General features: G+C 37.5%; 1 protein-coding gene across 1 annotated transcript in view; it reads left to right on the forward strand.

Moving 5' to 3' along the window:
• The window catches only part of PIEZO2 (piezo type mechanosensitive ion channel component 2), a 311,014-nt gene that overhangs the window by 150,475 nt on the left and 141,770 nt on the right, over window positions 1-18,769 (forward strand). Inside the window, exon 5 of the mRNA XM_082754254.1 lies at window positions 18,536-18,698. Within this exon, the coding sequence (XP_082610380.1) occupies window positions 18,536-18,698 (163 nt within the window). The remainder of the gene's footprint in view (window positions 1-18,535; window positions 18,699-18,769) is intronic.

The raw sequence follows: 18,769 nt of genomic DNA on the forward strand, positions 1-18,769 counted from the left end.
TAATTAGGATGTGTTGTGGTTTTTTGTGCTTTTTTTTTTTTTTTTTTTTTTTTTTTTTTTTTTAAGCCACTGTTCATCATTGGTGCATGTTTAGATGACACCCAAATGTTCATGAAAATGAACTGTGGAAAGCTCTGCTCTACTTTGCTCTATATATGACTAAAAACGTTTTTCAGAAATCATTGTTCATCTCAGTGGCTTAAAGCTGTTTTTTTTTTTCAGCCTAGGTTGGACCCAGTGAAAATGGCTCATTCAAATATGACTAACTAGTGGTTAGTTATGAACAATTAACAGTCACTGTGCTTGTTTCCTGGGTACTCTGGCAATGAAAATAAGAGAACTGAATGCACAAAGCCTGTTAAAATTCCAAAGCAGAAAGTATCAGGTCAGTCATTGAGCTAGCCTTCTGCTGTAACTCAGCCCATAGTGTCATCTCATCTTATGGCTGTGGTGAGACTCAAAGCATGGAGGCTGGAAAGAGCGACAGCTATGTTTGAGGAAACTGCCACTTCTGCACTGCAGAAAATTAAAAGGGAAAGAACGTCTTTTTTTTTAATCTAAATTTCTTTAATTTGAGCTACCAGATCATGGAGCTTACAGCCTTGTCACGTAGATTCAGTAGTGATTACAGAAATGTCTTATTTTATAATGTATTTATTGAACTAGAAATGACCTAATCATTTTAAAACTTTAAACAAACTTCTTAAAACTCATTGTCCTGCAGGTTTTCTATACTTCCATTCTTCCTCTTATTACTATTCTCTGAGCTGTAATTTCTAATGTAACTATGGACTACTCACCTGCTAACAGCGCATCCATTCTCTTTTCACATTTGTCCCTGTGGTGTCTCTCTCCTGTATAATGCTTTACATTAAGGTTCCACAAAACAAAATTAAGAATGGTTTAGTAACTGTTATTATATGTTAAGTAAATACAAACTGTTTGAAAAAAAATATGGATTTGAAGAATAACGTGTGGTTATTACACTTGGCAATATTTGATAAGTATGTTTCTCATAATAAATAGCTATTTCAATGACACAGAGAAAAGAACATTTGAACAGTCATTTTTTAGTAAAATCTAATTATCTGTATTAAAAAACAAGTGTTCTATACTGAATGCATAACATTTGTTTGGCTGATTGCTTCAAAGTGATCCTTAATCAATTGTTATTTTGATGGTATGCAACAATTTCTTGTTAATTTGAAATTACATGCTTAGATATTCAGAAGTTGACTCTGGCTCTCCATAATTTTTATGTGACATGACTGCAGCATTTGTACAGAAGCAATATTTATTTAGAAAATGCAACACATAGCTTTTCTGATTCTGGCTAAAGGGATGCTGAATGCGATCGGCACTGAAAGCTGCTCCTGTCTGTGTATTGACTTGTGTGCTTCTTCTTCTTCTTCTTCTTTTTTTTTTTTTTTTTTTTTTTTTTTTTCTTTTTAAATCCTACTATTTCTGAAGAAGAAAATGTTAGGTTGGGACTGGTAGCTATCACCTCAAGAAAAAGAAAAGGTAAGGAGGTAGGAGCAGGGAAGGGAATAAGACTGTCAAGGAAAGACAGCAGAAGTGAATCCATCCCTATGTCATGGCTAGTCCCTGGATAGATTGGCTCCTATTGCTATTTATTGCAGATCTTCTGTGTATTTCAATAACTCCTTCAGTTACTCTTCAGTCACAAAGCGATAAGAAGGACAACCTGCATCACTTTTCCCTGAAGCAAAATAAACACAACAGTTCCACATGCCACAGGTAAGGAGACAGAACATTCCCAGCAGAAGCCAGGAGCGAGCTAGCTGTCATCGCCAAGAGATGCTTTTTTGTTCCTACGTAGGTCTCTGAATGTAGACGGATGTCTGCTTTTGCAGCTGCTCCACATATGCCCCTGCTCGGTCTAGCCAAAAACATTGTGTATATCTTCCCTACCCCTTGCAGAGACTGAGAACTCAATTTCCTAAACCACTCATGATGTGTGGTGAGCGCTGGAATCCAGACACATCAGAGACACTTCTCAAGCACCTCCTTCCAGGTCTAGGTTGCTAATTATGAGCCTACTGGTGATTTGTTTTTCCTCTTTCCCCCATCCTTGGGTTGCTTGTAAATTGTTGTGATATTTGATTGGTGCTTGGCCAGAGTTTCTCTGGGTGACATGTAAAGAATAAACAGAAAGAAGAGAATACCACTGGATTCTATAAATATTTATTATGCACAATTCTGGCTTGGAAATCCAAACACCATATGGTTTTCTATAGTGGCATCCCCCACCTCTCCCCACACTCTCCAGTGATTTAGTAAAAAGAATAAATATATGTTTGAAATATAGTCTTATCCTGATAGCTTGCTCCATAATTTCGCGAACTTTCTTCACATATATCTGAATCCTACAGCCCTTTCTTGGACAAAGCTCCCATTGACATCATTTTGGGAGTGTTGCCTTGGCCAGGGGCTGTGAGAGATGGCAGGGTTTGATCCTGCAGAGGTTATTTTAAAAGAAACAGTGCAGTCTGGATGGTCACCGTGTTTGGCAGACGTTGCGTAATTTGAATTTGGGAAGACAGGGAGAAATGGGTGCAGTGGTACAATTGGAAGGACTTGGGGAAAACCCTACTAGACACCTTTCCCACTTTTTGAAAAATAAACAAACAAACAAAACAAAACAAAACAAACCTCTAGCAGCCTGTGCAACTGTTGTGGTCTCCCATCCCACAAAGAAGCTAAGCAAGTGCTTAAGCATCCAGGTACTCCCCGACTTTATCAGGGTTCCCTGAGCTCCTCAGGTCAAGTGCTGACAGGCTAGGCCTCGCAGGTGACCCCACTTTATTCTCCTCAAGGTTTCCCAGGCAGGTAGATATACTCTGCATCCACGGAGCCTGGACTCAATGAGCCCTAGCATAGTGCTCAGAAGCAGGGGAGCAGTGGCTGGTTGCATTTCACCCTGGTGTGACACTCTCAGTGCTTAGGTTAGTTTTAGTAGGTTAGTTTTACCCTACTGATGATGTGTTGTTGCGCTAGTAATCATTGGAATAGCTTGGAAAACGTTTCTTCTCTTTGAAGGTGTACGTTCCTTTACTTATGTCATATCTGAGAAATTAGATTTGCTGTTTTGTTTACACCTTGTATGGCTCTGCCTGCTTAGGCCTTACATATGACAAGGGTTAGTTTATAGCCTTCCTCAGCATATCTCATAGTTAATGTGGATTTGTTCTGTGATTACTGTAATGTAAGTTCTTTGAATAATATTGTAGGCAAATGTGGCATACAGAGCAGAGTAGATGACACCAATTCCCTGACTTCCCTTTAGAGACTATGAACAAAAGGGTAATATCTCATTCTGGTTACTGTTTATTGCTTGTAGCAGAATTATACTCTTCCAGATGATATCTCAATTTTTAGTCATTATACTCTCTGCCTGTTATTTAATTGATAGTTAGGGATATGAGGGTAGAGAAGCACATCAGAAGGGCTTCAAACTACAGTGCTTCCCTTCCTCGAAGGAGCAATGGCCAGCAGGTGAGGTTGGCTTCCCATGTACACACACTCATGTCAATGCAAAGTGCAGCACATGGTCCTGAGCAATGAGAAGACAGGGAAACTGAGGTTGCTTTCCTTCCCTTATTTTGTTATTTTGTGGTGGCGACTGTGGAATTTGTGCATGTGTGTGTTGAAGCATTCATGTTGTTTATAGTGTGGGAAATGGGGAAGAAATGTGTTTTCAGTTTAATCTGATATGTACTGCATGCCTAAGTTTCTATCCTAAATTGAGTTTTCTTTGCTGCTCTGATGAAAAGTGAGACTTTGAAAGAAAAGTCCGGATTACACAGAAAGCCAGAATAAAAATTGCATTATATTTTCAAAGAACAAACCTATTGTTTAAAAAGTTATGAACAAATGGTTGTGTTTACATATATATATATATATATATATGTAATACTGTGTAAGCTAAAATATTTTGGTCAGTATTACATACTGAAATAGAAACAGATCAAATTTAGTTTTAAATGACTTTAACTTCATGGATTTCGTTGCAATATCCACTTCTATTCAAATATTGCTGTAAGCTGCTATGTTGTCCATTATATTCACACAAATTACTGTGAATAAAGATTTTTCTGATTGCCTGCTAACAAACAATACCTTCAATACCTTGTATTTAACATGTTGTTGTAGAGTGTAAAGTAGCCTATTTTTTTGTGTGTCACTGAGAAGGAAATAATTTCAAGACACCCTCCAGACATGCCCCCGCCCATGCAGTGAAACGTGAAACGAGGTCAAAGTGAGTAAGTCCCCCTTCTTGGACTGTTATCCCATTTACCTTTTCCTTGTCAGTGTGCCTTAATAGCTGTGATCTGTGAGGAATTTCTGCTTCTAACTCAAACCCTGAGCCATATCCATAAAGCCTGGCAGTGTTATGAACTAGTATAGTACTTGTTAGCAGTAACACTTTCTGTGTCAAGTGAGATTACCCTTTTATCCAGGGGTAAATGCCTCATGTGTCACAGAAATAATTTTGAGACACCGTCTTAGAAGGTGATGAATCTTCTGTTTATTACAAGATATGGATTATATTCTGTTATTTCCTTTCTTAAACTTTTAAAACTTTTCAATGTACTTATTAAAATCTAGCTAACTTTTAAACGTAGTCTGACTTTTGACAGATGTCATTTGCATAATTTTTTGCAATGTACTATCCTACCTTCTGCAAAAGGAACACATTTCTTTTTAACAGTCGTGTCACATGGTATTTTTAAGATAATGCTGTTGATGTATTTGTGCTGCACACCAGTCAGGTGGTAAAAAGAGTTTCACCAAGTGAGACTTCTTTTGCAGAACGTTTTCTGGAGATAATGTCCATATGCCTAGAACACTTAGACTGCGAATTACGTTTTTACTTACTGGCTTTTCTCAAGGCTGTCCTTATTTAAAAAAAAAAAAAAAAATAGTAAAACTATATATTTAGATGAACGATGTAAACATTCACTAAAATTAACTTGATTTGTTTTGAGCCGATTTAAGAGATTTTCTAGTTCTTAATTCCCCATTTTTCTGTTTAAGCAATTATCTTAATGGTAACATAAACAATATCTACCTAAAATAATTATAGTAATCATGACTATTCTCTAGAGTACATCACCATATTATGTGAAGAAGGTATTTCCTCTGCACTGATTGCAGCTACTTTCACACCTTCTCTCTAAACAGTATTGAAAGTAGCAGTGTGAACTCTCTAGGTGTCTGAACACACAGTTCTTAATTGTATAAGCAGTTCTGTAGACTTCAGTGATATATCTCACAACAGTAAACATGAAGAATCCAGGGCGTAAACTAATTGTTAGCAACATAAATAAATTAATTAAATTTTGGGGTGTCTTGTAGACTTCTAGAATTTAGAGAATTTTATATGCTCCAATTTAGTGCGAATATAGAGATTAAAAATCCAAGGTGGACATCATACCAGGTAGTTCAGTGGAAAATCGTGGTTTTTGCTACACAAACAGAGCACAGTTGTGTGACCACTGTATTCTAATCTTCTGCATGTATATGCTAAGAGTCAAGAAGGCACTTACAGGAAGCATGAATTTTGCTTCCTCACCAGCCTCCTGTCCACCTACCAAAAATCTGGTATGCAAGCATCCTGGAGACTGATCTCTTGCACACAAATGATCCCTTGTACACCAACAATCTCTTAGTTATGTGATGATAAATCTCAAATTCAACCATGTGTAGATGAGAAGCACCTCAGTGTTAATTATAAGATGCTTTGTGATAGTCAGGCCTTTTCATTTGTCTCTCTGCCTATCTATCCTATCTATTGATTAATTTTCCATAGTCAGCCCTGATAGATCAAATACTTAAATGTATCTCCAGGTGTAATAGAGGACTACCAGTATATTTTTGCTAGTGATCCTCCTTCCACACTAGAAACTCTGTTTTACAGAGATTTGCAAAGATATCAGGACTGTGTGATCCTAGTTATATTTCAATTTGCTGAATTTGACAAATAAGTAGGGTTGTGACAAGCTGACTTCATGTACAAATAAAAAATAAAAAAATAAAAATAAATGAAGGGGGTGTTCTTGGAGTCTGGGAACATTAGAAATCAAACAATTCAACATTCTGAACTATTTAAAGGCATCAACATAATATCTTTCAAGTGCTTGAGTCACTCTGGGAATTGAGTTTGTAACTCAAGAATCCTTGTGACTCTTGAACATTTTATCTGTAATCTTTGTTGAAAGTGCTGGGAACTTAGCTGAATCAACTCTTCTTGTAATGTGCTAAATGGAAATGTTATTCAAATACATTTCTACTGCAATATTTCAGAAGCCAAAAATCCACTAATCACTTTCCTAGTTCTTTTTCTTGACAAAAAAAGATGCGCTTTTGCTGAACATAGTCTTTGCCTAGTCTTATGCTTCGTGATATGCTTGTTCCTAATAACGGTTTTACTACGTTTATTGTTCCTACTATCATGCTTGCATAAAAAATTTAAATAGGAAATCCTACTGGGGAGAAATCCTTGTAAAACTTCTTCTCTTGAGCTGTGCTGTAGTTAAGCATCATAGAAACTTTATAGTTACCTTTTTTCAAACCACACCCTTGGGAGCTGACCTTCATTTTGTAGTTTTCCTACCTGTTTGGTTTTTTGTTCTCTAGGACAAAGTAAACTTTGAAATACATGCCACTTGGAGAAACCCTTCAAACAAACCTGCAGTGAATTTATTTATCAGCATGGGTGAAGGTAGCTTACATATATTATAGTATTTCTCTAACTCTAGAGCAAAGGTATATTTAGAATCCAAGCCAAATACTTTTATAAAGTTACTTTCCCAAGCATCCAGCTTCATGGATATCTTTTGGGAAATGGAATAATTTAATAGCCCATGAAAACATAGGAGTCAATGGCTTACCCCATGCTTCCAGTCTTAAAAGTAGGTTACTAGAGCAATTTGGATCAAAACAGAAATTCAAATTTTGCACCTTAGGACTATCTCTAATTACACTCTTTTTGTTAAATTAAGAGCAGAGATAGAGAAATCAGTTTTGGAATGGGAAGTACTGAGTTTTCTAGCACGGCATTGTAAATCTATAATTCTGATCCCAATGAAAATTTCAATTTCCAGACAGACTGTCAATATGTATAATTTCTGGAAACCTAGCCACTTCTTTAGAACTCTGTTTGAAAAATGTGATTTTTAAAAATTATTTTCTAAAATGCTTTTATTTTCCTGCCAGTAAAGAGGTATCCGGTACTAAATAAACTCGGAGGAAGATACCAAAGACACATATGTTTCCGTACATTATATTGTCTAGCATCCTATAGAATCACAAAATCATCTAGGTTGGAAGAGACCTCCAAGATCACTGAGTCCAACCTCTGACCTAACGCTAACAAGTCCTCCACTAAACCATATCACTAAGCTCTACATCTAAATGTCTTTTAAAGACCTCCAGGGAAGGTGACTCAACCACTTCCCTGGGCAGCCCATTCCAATGCCTAACAACCCTTTCAGTAAAGAAATTCTTCATAATATCCAACCTCCCCTGGTTGGTAATACTTTGATTACATTCTATTTAATTGCTGTCTTCATGTAGCTTAAACATATGTGAGTTTGCCATCAGACTACATCCTCCTGCTATGTGTTGACATTAGCAAGTGATCACACAACTGAAAGATTCATTGCTATAGCAGATGCAGTTGTGAATTAACAGTTGAATGAGCTGTCACTTTTAAATTGAAAACTCATCATTAAAGAGAATAGAGCACCTGGATGCAAAAACTAAGGATAAGGAGTCATACAGTGATACAAAACCGAAGCCTTACATAATTCAAATGTGAAAGAATACATTTGTGAATTCTACAATAGGATTCTTTCATATTTGTGTAGTAATTATCTTCCAGCTAATAACATGTAAGTAAAATACTGATTAGCTGTTTACTTGAAGCATGTTCATCATGATATATTCAGCCTCATTATGTTCAAATCGTAAAACATATTTGAAGTGTTGTCTCTTTCTTGACAGCTCTGGAAATACTACTGAGAATGACTGGAAAACCAAGAGAAATAAAATAAAGACATGCAAAGAAGAAAGTATCTGAGTGAGCAGAAAAATTAGTACTGGGAAAATAGTGACATAGTGTGAAAGAGTAGTGTAATTTGGTGAATAATTAATCAGAAAAAATAGAGGCAATAAATGAGGTTTCTTTTTCAGAAAATAACATTTGTGTTGAAAAATTAATCTAACCCCGGAAGAGAGCTTTATAGTGTAGGGTTTTTCCCATTTTTCTGACATGAGTAAATGTTCTGTGCTGACTCTTCCAAGCAGCCAGTAAATATTCTTTTCCATATGCACATGAGAAAAATGGAGCGGAGGTTAACACCCCCGGTTCACTGGGGACTTGTGTGGCCTCTGCACACTGTCAGAATGCAAAGGAATATATACTGTTATTGTGAAATGTGGAAGAATTATGTGAACTTACTGAGAAGCCAAGATTTTCCTTCATGGGCTACCATTCAGAGGAGGAAAAGACATGTGGGAGGAAAGAAGAGATGCAGGACTTGATGCTGACATCTGCTCCAGTTCAGTGCTTCTAGAAATCAGATCAGTCTGCCCCCATATTTCATTTCCTTCTTTAATCTTGACCAATAATTTATAATTGGTATCAGCTGATCATCTGGCACTCTTTTGCCATGGCAGAATGTATGAGTAGGAGCTTTATCCTCCTACTCTTTATTGTCCAAGAGATGATAAAACCTTGAAAGACAAAGATCTCTATTAATTTTTAATACCGTCTCTGAAACATCCTCCTAGTTGACCTCTTCTCATTATTTTTGGAATGCCTTCAGAGACAGGATACAAAGTGTCTTCAAGCCCTGCTTCAATTCTGTGTCACTTTTGACATCAGTCCCAGGCTGTGTGGTATGGTTCCTGCAAAGGGAAGCACACCCAGAGAGAGGCTCTGTCATGTGAAATTGCTTAATTGATCCACTTACTCTAAATACTAATCTAAATGTCTTAAGATCAAGAGTGAGCAAACTGTACAGTGTGCAGCAGAATAATGAAGCCTGTGGATTCTTGTGGATTTGTCTTTCTGTATTCCTTGTTTTCTTAGGTAACCCACCCACTTGCATGCCTTGTGTCATGTAGTAAGCCTTGTTTTTTGGGGAGAAAAATGTTTTAGGAATCCATACGAGCTGAGATAAAGCATTTTTAATTGCAGGCAGTATCATTATGATTTTTTTTTACCTGGTATATCTGCTTTCTTCAAATCAGTATTCTAGGTCAGGGACTTACACCGCTGGAGAGGAGTTCCTGAGTCAGAAAAAGCACATAAACTGCCACATCCCTTTGTGAACTCATGCTTATTGACCAGACCTTCTGTTCCAGCTGCTCCTTCAGTCTGGTCTCCTCTCTGGGACTTGCTTTGGCAATGCTGGTGTTTTGCAGAAATGGTCAGTACAATCCCAACAGAAGCAGTCAGGGAGGCTTTTGCACCATTCACACTCCTTTTATTAGGAGAATATAAGATCTTGAGATACAGCAGTGTAAATCAAACTTACTTTCTGCTAACTACTGCAACACGTGTGCTGTCAGCAGCCCAATGAGGTTAAAAGGGAATGAAGCTTAAAGTTGAGCAGAGACTTTTTTGATATCATAATAAGAAAATAATACATTTCTGCCTCATTGAAACCAAAAGCTGTAGTCCTTCTGAAAAAATGGACATTTACTATTTTAATGTCATTTCTAAGGATGTGCTACAATGGTTTAAGTGCTTTGCCCAAAGAAGAGCAACCTGATTCGTGTCACCTACAGACTAAAGCAAGATGGGTCAAGTGAATGAGTATAATGAAATTGAGAGAAGGAAGTCGTGAAAGAGCAGTTGCTCTGAGACATCATAGTGTTAGATTTTATACCTCAGATATATTTTCCTTGCTAACTGTGAGTAAGAAGAAATTTTCTCTGCATCTGGATAATTGTATAATTTCCATTGGATTCTTGTACCCCCAAAGCAAGTGCCATTGTGTCATATTAATCTGATGGTCTGGGCTGGCTCAGCAATTGCTTAAGATCCTCTCAGAAGTCATCTCAATTCAGTAGGAATCTATTTGTCTAACTGTTTGTGTTAGGTTTTTAAGTCGCTCATTTCCTGCCACCCCGTCTGCTTATTTTCTTTTCAGCTAAATTAATTTCAGCTAAGTTTTCTCATGCTTTTTAATCTAGGGATTCAAAGGAAACAAACATCAGATAGAAGGTATTTTATGGCCTGTGTTGTTTGAACACTTGAATTGTTAGACTGTTGTCAGTGTTTTTCTTGGCACAGCCCAGCCTCCTGCAGTACAGTGGTAGCTGGGAGCAATACAGTGGTAAACCCACCAGCAGCCGAATGTGAGCCAGTCTTTGTTTTAATCTGGAGAGCAATCAGCATTGCAATTAGTATCCAAAAACTCTCTAGGACGCATGCTTAACTGTTTGGCTTTGTGTTTTATTTGGTTTTTGTTGGTTTTTGTTCATGAATAAATCATGTGAGACCTCCAAATAGTAATTGGCTCATGAAGCACGATAAAGGCTGTGGCTGACAGAGTGCTAGTGCACTGTGTATGGGGGGATGAGCGGGCTGCTGTGAATAAAAGTGAGAGCAGTCAACTTGATGTTCTCTTTTCTCCATTTGGTTCTGAGCAGTCCTGTCCTTGTTGATGCTTGGGCAAGGCAGGAGTCCTCCACACGGGTAAAATGCTATCACAGTTGGCTCCTACACCTGAAGGGGGTCTTTGGCTGATGCCTATCCCAGCCATTGACTAGGTAGCCTTGAGCAGTGAAGGGAATTAGTCCTCTCCTTTCCCACATATACATGGGGTATTTACCACTTGGGATCTATTTTATCTGTTCCATCTTAAGAAAAATAAGAAGTTTTATTTCTTATATCTCAGGGCATCAGTACATTTAGTTTGCCATACATTTCTACTGCTGTTTTTCAATCTGATGCTGTAGAACTGCACAGAATTGCATCAAATTTAAATCAGGATGTTTCTTCTGGCCTGTTTCAATGGAAATCAGCTGGGTGTTAGGGGAGTGGGAGCTGTGTGAGCACCTTGCCTCACAGACGTGCAGCACACATGCTCCTTGTGGCTGGATCCTTCTTTCAGAAGCAGTCATGTGCTTTTGCCTCTAAACCACTGGGATTTTCTGGCAATGACAGTAGGAATGGTGAGCTCATTGCCTTCTGTCCTGTCTTTGTGGTTGTTCCCATCCCTGTTGCTGTGACCCTTAGATTATTTTTTTTATTAGTATTATTATTTTTTAAGTTAGGAATGGTCAAGTGGGTGCAGAGGGGTCCCCCAAGCTCTCAGTGAAATGCTGTGGGCACTCCAGCTTGGACCATGGTATTTCCTAGTGGCTGCGTGTCTTTCCTTTGTACTGAGGATAATCTGGCTTTGTAAAATGACAGTAATTTACAGTGTCACTTGCTATAACTGGGGAAAATATCTGCAGCTGACTGGAAAATTTAGATGTGTCTTTTATTTTCTGTGAGTATATTATATGCTGGCTGTAGAATGAAATAAAAAGTAGTAGGAAATGATGATCTGTTTGCACTCCAACCAGTGAAAGCTGCTAAGAGAGGGAGCAAATATGTTTTGAAATAATCACGGAATGTCAGCCTGCTTCACTCTTTTCAGCACTTTGTTTTTGTCAGGAGTGTTGTGGAACATATGGATATCTGTATGCCTTTATATAAACAGTTAGCTGTCATTCACCAAGTATTTATGAGCATTGTGGACAGACTGATTTAATTGTGAATGTTTTGCAGTGATCAATGAATCCTGAATTAGTGCTTTGGCCAAATCCACATACAAAATGTGCATAAGTGAGAAGCAACTGAGAAGTATATGTACTTGCAAAAGAAACTCTTTAAAGATTTCAGACCAAAATGTCCCTAAAGCTGAGGTGTCCTCTGCATTCCTGCTCACTTTGGCTCTGCCTCCATCCAGGATCACATTCCCATTTTGACCTGAAATAATTCATGCTGTGGATTGGCTTGTCATTTCCACACGGTTAAGGGGGTTGGCACACACCGCGCCATGGGTGTGGATGAGAATGTGCTCACTTCCTCCTTGGCTGTGCAACCTCAGTCTTGCTGCACGTTTGGAGCTGTGGGACACGGGCAAAGCAAGCTTTATGTTGTACTGTCACGAGTCTGGCAGTAGCACAAGTGAGTGCTTTGCGTGATAGCTGCTAAATCCCTGCTAAATTTTATGCCTTGTGTGTGCTGTACTGGGCAACCTGGAGTTTGACCTTTGTTAGAAGATCAATGAAGAACCAGAAACAGTGGATGCTTTCAAAAAGAAAAATTGGCATAAACAAGCTTTTTAAATATTGCACATATCCGTAATTTTTTAATGTTGAATGTTTTCTGCAAGCAATGAAGTACCAAAATCTTGGCATGTGCATTTAGTTTGAAATAGCTGTGCTGTCTCTGCATAGCAGTGTTTGGAAAGCAAATGTTTGGTTAATACGTGGTTAAGCACTTTTGCAATACAGAAAGTGTTCTTCATTGCAGGGTATTTGTCCTGAGAAAGTGAAGTGTACTTTTGGGTTTTGAATCCATGCAGACATAGTTTGTAAGCAGTAATTAAGATTTTAGAAATGCTTCAGGAGCCCTTTGAACTTGTATGTTGGGCAGGTCAGTGCATGCTAAATATTTTGTAAGTACTTCTCTATGCATTTTTGCTTCCCTCTTCCTCCCACTCTCTTACTTTGCATGACCAAAGTTCTGTCAAAGTGCAACTTCAGGTATTTTGTGTAAAGCATACGGCATTTGGCAGTCACAGTAAGGGAATGTAAGATTGAATGGTCAAGTACAGCCATATAGACATTAATATTAATGTGACAGTAAATTTGTACTTTGTTTATAACTTGACTTCAGTTTGTGGATGACCATGAGGTAAGGAAAGAACTAAAGGCAGACCCACAAGTGCTCAGCAACCTGCATAATTTGTGCGGCCTGCATATGACCCTGAGGGCCATAACTAGGTTGCCATTGGAACCAATATCAGATCCAATTTGTCATTTGAACCATCAGGGAAAAGCCACACCAACATGAATATAGTTTGCAAGTGTACAGGTTCCGTTTGAATTCCCAAGCAGTGTAAGTACAGAGGCAGACATTTCATCAAAGGGAAAGAGGACAAGGGGCCTCTTTAATTTATTCCCAGCTGCAGCCATCCCAAAGATCCACTTCCAATAGCAAGGGTCAGCAAGCACATCTTTAAGGCAATCTGTTTTCTAGCCTTTGGCACCCTCAGTTTCCACTATTTTAGGATCACATGGAGGATTAACAACTGAATCTGCTCCTTCACAGTACAGCGTAGCTCCTGTGTGACGCTGCCTGTCCACATTTTTAGGGGACAGTGCCTGTGATTCTTGGGCCTGGTTTGCCTCCAACCCATGTGATTACAGTTGCAGCTGAAGCCCATGGGAATTGTACTCTGCATGTATATATTGGTGCCTGCAGTACTCATATACTAGGTCTGCTTTGAAATACCAGGTGTCTCACAGTGACCAAACAAGATGAATGGAAATTATTATCATCTATGCATCTCTTCTGTAGTTTATCACCTGTTAACACAGCATTACCTAACAAGTTTTATGAAATCACTTCATTAGAAAGCAGTCAGGTACTATGGAAAACCCCCAAGGGAACTGAATGGAAGTTTGTATAGCAAGCAGCGAATAACAATTTGGAGGAACTTGTAAGACTATGTTGAAAAATATGTAAAAATACATGTTTTACTCAGTATTCAGTATAAAATCAGGCTTTTTACAGAGCTTTGTTAGGAGGCATTGTTAGAGTTATTACTCAACATAAGCTTAACATTGTGTTATGTTGTTGATACTGAATTAATTTGAGTTCTGTTTACGATAGGATTTTTCCCTGGGACTTTTCTGTTTGTTTGTAATAAAATATTAAATATTTAAAGTTCAAAGATCATTGTTTTTCATTCTGCGTGTGAATTTTGTTTGTTTTCTTCACTATGGTGTTAGTCATACTGCTTTATACATGAGTTACTATGCACTTTACTTTTTTCAATTGAAGCCATTGCAGTTTTAATTCTAATAGCTTTGGTGGTTTGCTGCTTTCATTCTCTGAATCTGAAATAATGAGGATGGTAATGTGTTTACTATTCTTAAGAAGTGAAATCAGACCAGATAAGGTAACATCAACACTTCACTGTTAACCAAAGCTTTGTGCAGTCAGTAGAAAAATTAATAATTCTTATTTGTGAGAAATACTTATTCTGGAAAGGGAAAAAAATATATTATTTTCAAAAACTTGAATGCTATTTCTAAAGCATTCAGCAAATATAATGTTCAAATAATGCACTTTCTCCACAGCATTTGTGTTTTGTTTGACTGCTAATGAATGTATGCAGTTTTACCCTGCATATCTACAGCTAACTCTATTCTTGTTGCAGATGAACAGGAAAATTTTGCCTAGTTATTTCTTGAGAACCAAAGAACTTCAGAAGTGGACCAGGGTCACAGAGTGCTGGAAAAATTCTTTATAAACAGAGGAAATAGAGATGATGTCTTCTTAAAGTAGTTTAAATTTAAAATATATGAGTGAAAACACCAGGGGAACACAGACTGAGGAAACTACAGTATTAAGGATCTGTTGACTTGATAGATCAGTTTCACACGGTGATACAAAAGTCATAAAATCACTTGTGTTCCATAAAATTGATTTTTGTTAACAGAGAAACTCTTGCAACCCATAGTTGTAGTCCCCTGTCTTAAAAATTGTGTGCAATATATTTTACTTGATCAAGAGAAGGTAGAAAAACATTTCAAATCTCTACTTTTTCTGGTTATTTTTATTTTTTTTTTGGTGGTGTTTTTTTGTTTGTTTGTTCGTTTTGGGGGGGGTGGGTTGGTACTGTTTTCTTTGCACACAGTAAGAAAGAACAAAAGAGGGAGAAAACCATTCTGGAACTGCAGATTATTGTATGACATTTCATATTATGTTTCAGAACATATGTCTGAGTTATAAGTTTCAGTCAAAGGTATCTATTGCAATTAAACTTGCCATATAGCTAAATTATGTAGTTTAGGTGAATAAATGATGTTGTAATAGCTGTAGATCAAGGGCTATGACCAGTTCATTGTATACTGTGATTCTTGCAGTGATTTTAAAAAGCTGTTTCTCTAGGAGATCCTCCTGAATAGGTTTCCTGTGTTTCTGGTTTAACTTCATCACTAGAGAGCCTTCTTTGGAGGGAAGGGCACAATGCATAGACTGTTATCAAATGCAAAATATGACCATGTGTGAATACGCAAATAAAGTGAGAAATGTTTGTGGAATGATTGCAGTATTTACCATTCTTTTTTGTACTGCCAGAGATAACAAGTGGGAATAACTGGTTTTTGTTTTAGCTGTTGCTGTGAAGAACTGGGGAGCAAATTGCTTAGGGTTGAATGAAACAGTTTATTTTTCTGCTTTATAGAAGAATATACATTTCTTTATTTTCAAGTGATCTTTTGTTTCCTTTCTAATTATCACACTGAGGTCAATTTGTTTTCCTTTTCATGGGGAGATGGGGACAGTATACATTTGTGAATGGTTTTAGTGAATGAGCTATTCATGTGCAGAATTTCTCCCTGTTCTGTGGTTAAGTGTCACTGTTCAGCCTCTCTATTGCTAGCCTGAACTGCACATTACATCTTTCACAACAACATACGTAATGATTTATTTTAAAAAATCAGAGGCACTTGGTTTAGGTTAGTGGAAAGAAATGTGAGCCACGACAGAAGCAGTGCTCCCACAGGGGTCTCCCCTTGTTCTCAGGAGTGGGAGACGCTGAGGACGACCCAGCCTGGCTCCATGGGAGTACAATGTGAGGAAGGAGAACCTGGTGCAACTCAAAAGCACTGATTTTGAAGGCTTTATACTTGTTCATGTGGGCATGGTTGAAGCCGAGGATTTGTGCCTTAAGTTTAGACATGATGCAAAATTAATTTAAGACAGGACTCCATACCTGTGTACCAGAAAAGCCTTTTTATAAGGGTATTACATATACGCGATCCTTTTTTCAGCGTAAGACTGGCAAATGTATACTATTCTTACACTAATTAAAACTAGTTTCATGTGTTTTTTTTGTTTGTTTGTTTGTTTGTTTGTTTGTTTTTTAACTCTTTCTAAAAAAAATGCCCAAGCAATACTTTTCAGAATCAAGAATTCATATTCTATTGGGATATATTTAGGAACATAGCCTTAATAGGCAGTTTGCAGCATAGCAATAAGGATAAGTGAAAATAATTAGTTTTTGTTGTTGGGAATACTGGGTGTATTGTTGTTGGGAGTTTAGTTTATTAAAAGTGTATTTTTTACTACTTTCTGCCATAGCAGAAAGTGCAAACTCAGTGCCTTGACTAGCTAATCTTCAGCGACAATAAGAGCTACAACACTGCAAAATGAGCTGACATGTCAAGCTTTCATGTTCTGTAATGTTAAACAGATTGGCTGTCCTGTCATACCAGTTGCCTCTACAGCATTTATTTTTTGAAGCAGCAGCACAGGAAACATGCAAGCAGTCCAGTGAGGACTTAGCCACCTAATTCTTTTACAAGCCTTCCAGTTTTTTTTGTTTTGTTTTGTTTTGTTTTGTTGTTTTCTTTCTTCCTGCTTCAGTACTACTTGATGCCATTAATGAAACATTTTGAAGCTACTTAGCTGTCACAGCATGCATGACCATTCCAAATTAATCTACAACAGCAAAAAGCATGCAAGGAAGAAAGTTGCTGGTTGCACAATTGCAATTTCTTTCTTTTCCTTTTACAAGGAGTTGCAATTTCAAATCTTAATTATTTTTCCTTAGCTAGCACCTTATCCGTTTATTTTATGTCTGGCTCTGAGCGTGGGAAGAAAAAGAACTAGAGCTTGAATTTTCCCTCTCCTGTTTTGAACCAATTCTGTAGTACTTCAGAGTCTGTTTTGTAGTTGTGCTACAGTGCAATATCCCACTGAGCTGCACACTGGTCACTGCTTCCCATGATGCAGTCATTCCTACCTATTGAAACAATATTAAAGCTAGCCTCTGGTCACTTTATCCTACTTTATCTGGGCATAAACTGTTTGGCAAGATGTACAGAAGTGGAAAAACCTCGGTCAGCAGTAGTAATGGTTAAAAAAAAAAAAAAAAAAAAAAAAAAAGTAGGAATTGATTTTAATTTATATTAAAAAGATTTGAACAAGACAGCAAGGTTCCAAACAGTGGTCATGTCCTGATCACATAATAGGCATTTTAAATATTCCAGATCTGCTAGCAGGCTGGCTAATTGCAGCAGACGCAGGTAACTCCTTCACACATAGCTTTTTGTCTAAAAGTGTTATGGTAAAGAAAGGCCAAAGGGGATATCTTCTTTTCTATCTATAAAACAACTTACCGAGGTTTTATACCTTGGCAGCTTCAAGGCTATGAAGAGCCAGCCTAGCTCCCTCACCTAAACCCAAGGAGCTATACAGATGCTTCACCTGTCAGAACTGATTATTAGAAATAAAGCCCTAAAAAAATCTGTTAAAATCACAACTGCATATCTAAATTGTGTTAACTTCATGATTGGCAGGTACACGCTGTATATTTTCAAATCATTACAATTATATCCTTTCATTAATAAAAGTTAATAGCTCAGTAAGCACATGTAGCAACTTAACAAACTATTCATTGTGTCACTAAATCTGAATCCAAGTTCTCTATTTTAACAGTGAACCAAATTCTGACCCATAAAGCTATATTTCCCAGCCTAAACATTTAAGTCTACACAACAAAGCAGTGCAATTTCTTTTGTAAATACATGTCATTCAGTCTTGCAGATGTTAGAGAAGTTTTTCTAGATGGGGACCTAACTCTTTCTCAACATTTAAATATTAGTACTTAAGTGCTAATACTTAAATACTGGGGGAAAAGAGAGGTATTCAAGAGGTCTGGTTGAATAAAACATATTAACATATTAAAGTTGTAACATAATAAAGCATATTAAACATTACAAACCCAACCATGTCACCCCTCAGGAGTGATGTGAATGCTATCTTGTATTTGCTTGACCACTCTGGTAGAGCTGGATGCTATTGTCTGTGCCAAGAGTGGCAATAGAGGGATAGTGATTAACACACATGGATCTTCTAGGAACTCACCCAAAATGTTTCCTGTTGTATTTGAAAGACATTCCTCTGTTGCTCACCACAAAATTGATTCAGACTTGTGTTAATCAAAATACTAAGTATCAATAAAATATGTGAACTCTCAGTGGAAAATCCTTTATTCTGTACTTCTGGAGAGCAAAAATTGCTGCTTGTCTAAAGTTCCTCGATCTTCTTCATATTTCCAGTATTCTGCAGCACTCTTATTACTGTGTTTTGGGGGTTTTTGTTTGCCTTGAGCTAACTTTCTGTTCCAGTTGAAAATGTCATTAGAAGTAACAAATGTTTCTTTGTTGTTCTTTTTTTTTTTTTTTTTTTTTTTTTCATCCCATACAGTGTGAAAGGAGCAGATGCTGGCAACGTGATCAGACTATTTGTACCAGACATTGGGATGTTCATTGCAAGCCTGACAATATGGCTCCTCTGCCGCAGCATGGTTCAGAAGCCAGTAACTGAGGATGCAGCACAGTGCAACACGCAATTTGAAAATGAAGAAATGGTATCAAATACACATTTCTGTCTGTCTGTACAGCTTATAGCTAATAGTGAGCTTTGGTATTCTTGTTCAAG

Source organism: Aythya marila, assembly GCF_965140915.1.
Source record: "Aythya marila genome assembly, chromosome: 2".
Lineage (NCBI taxonomy): Eukaryota > Metazoa > Chordata > Aves > Anseriformes > Anatidae > Aythya > Aythya marila.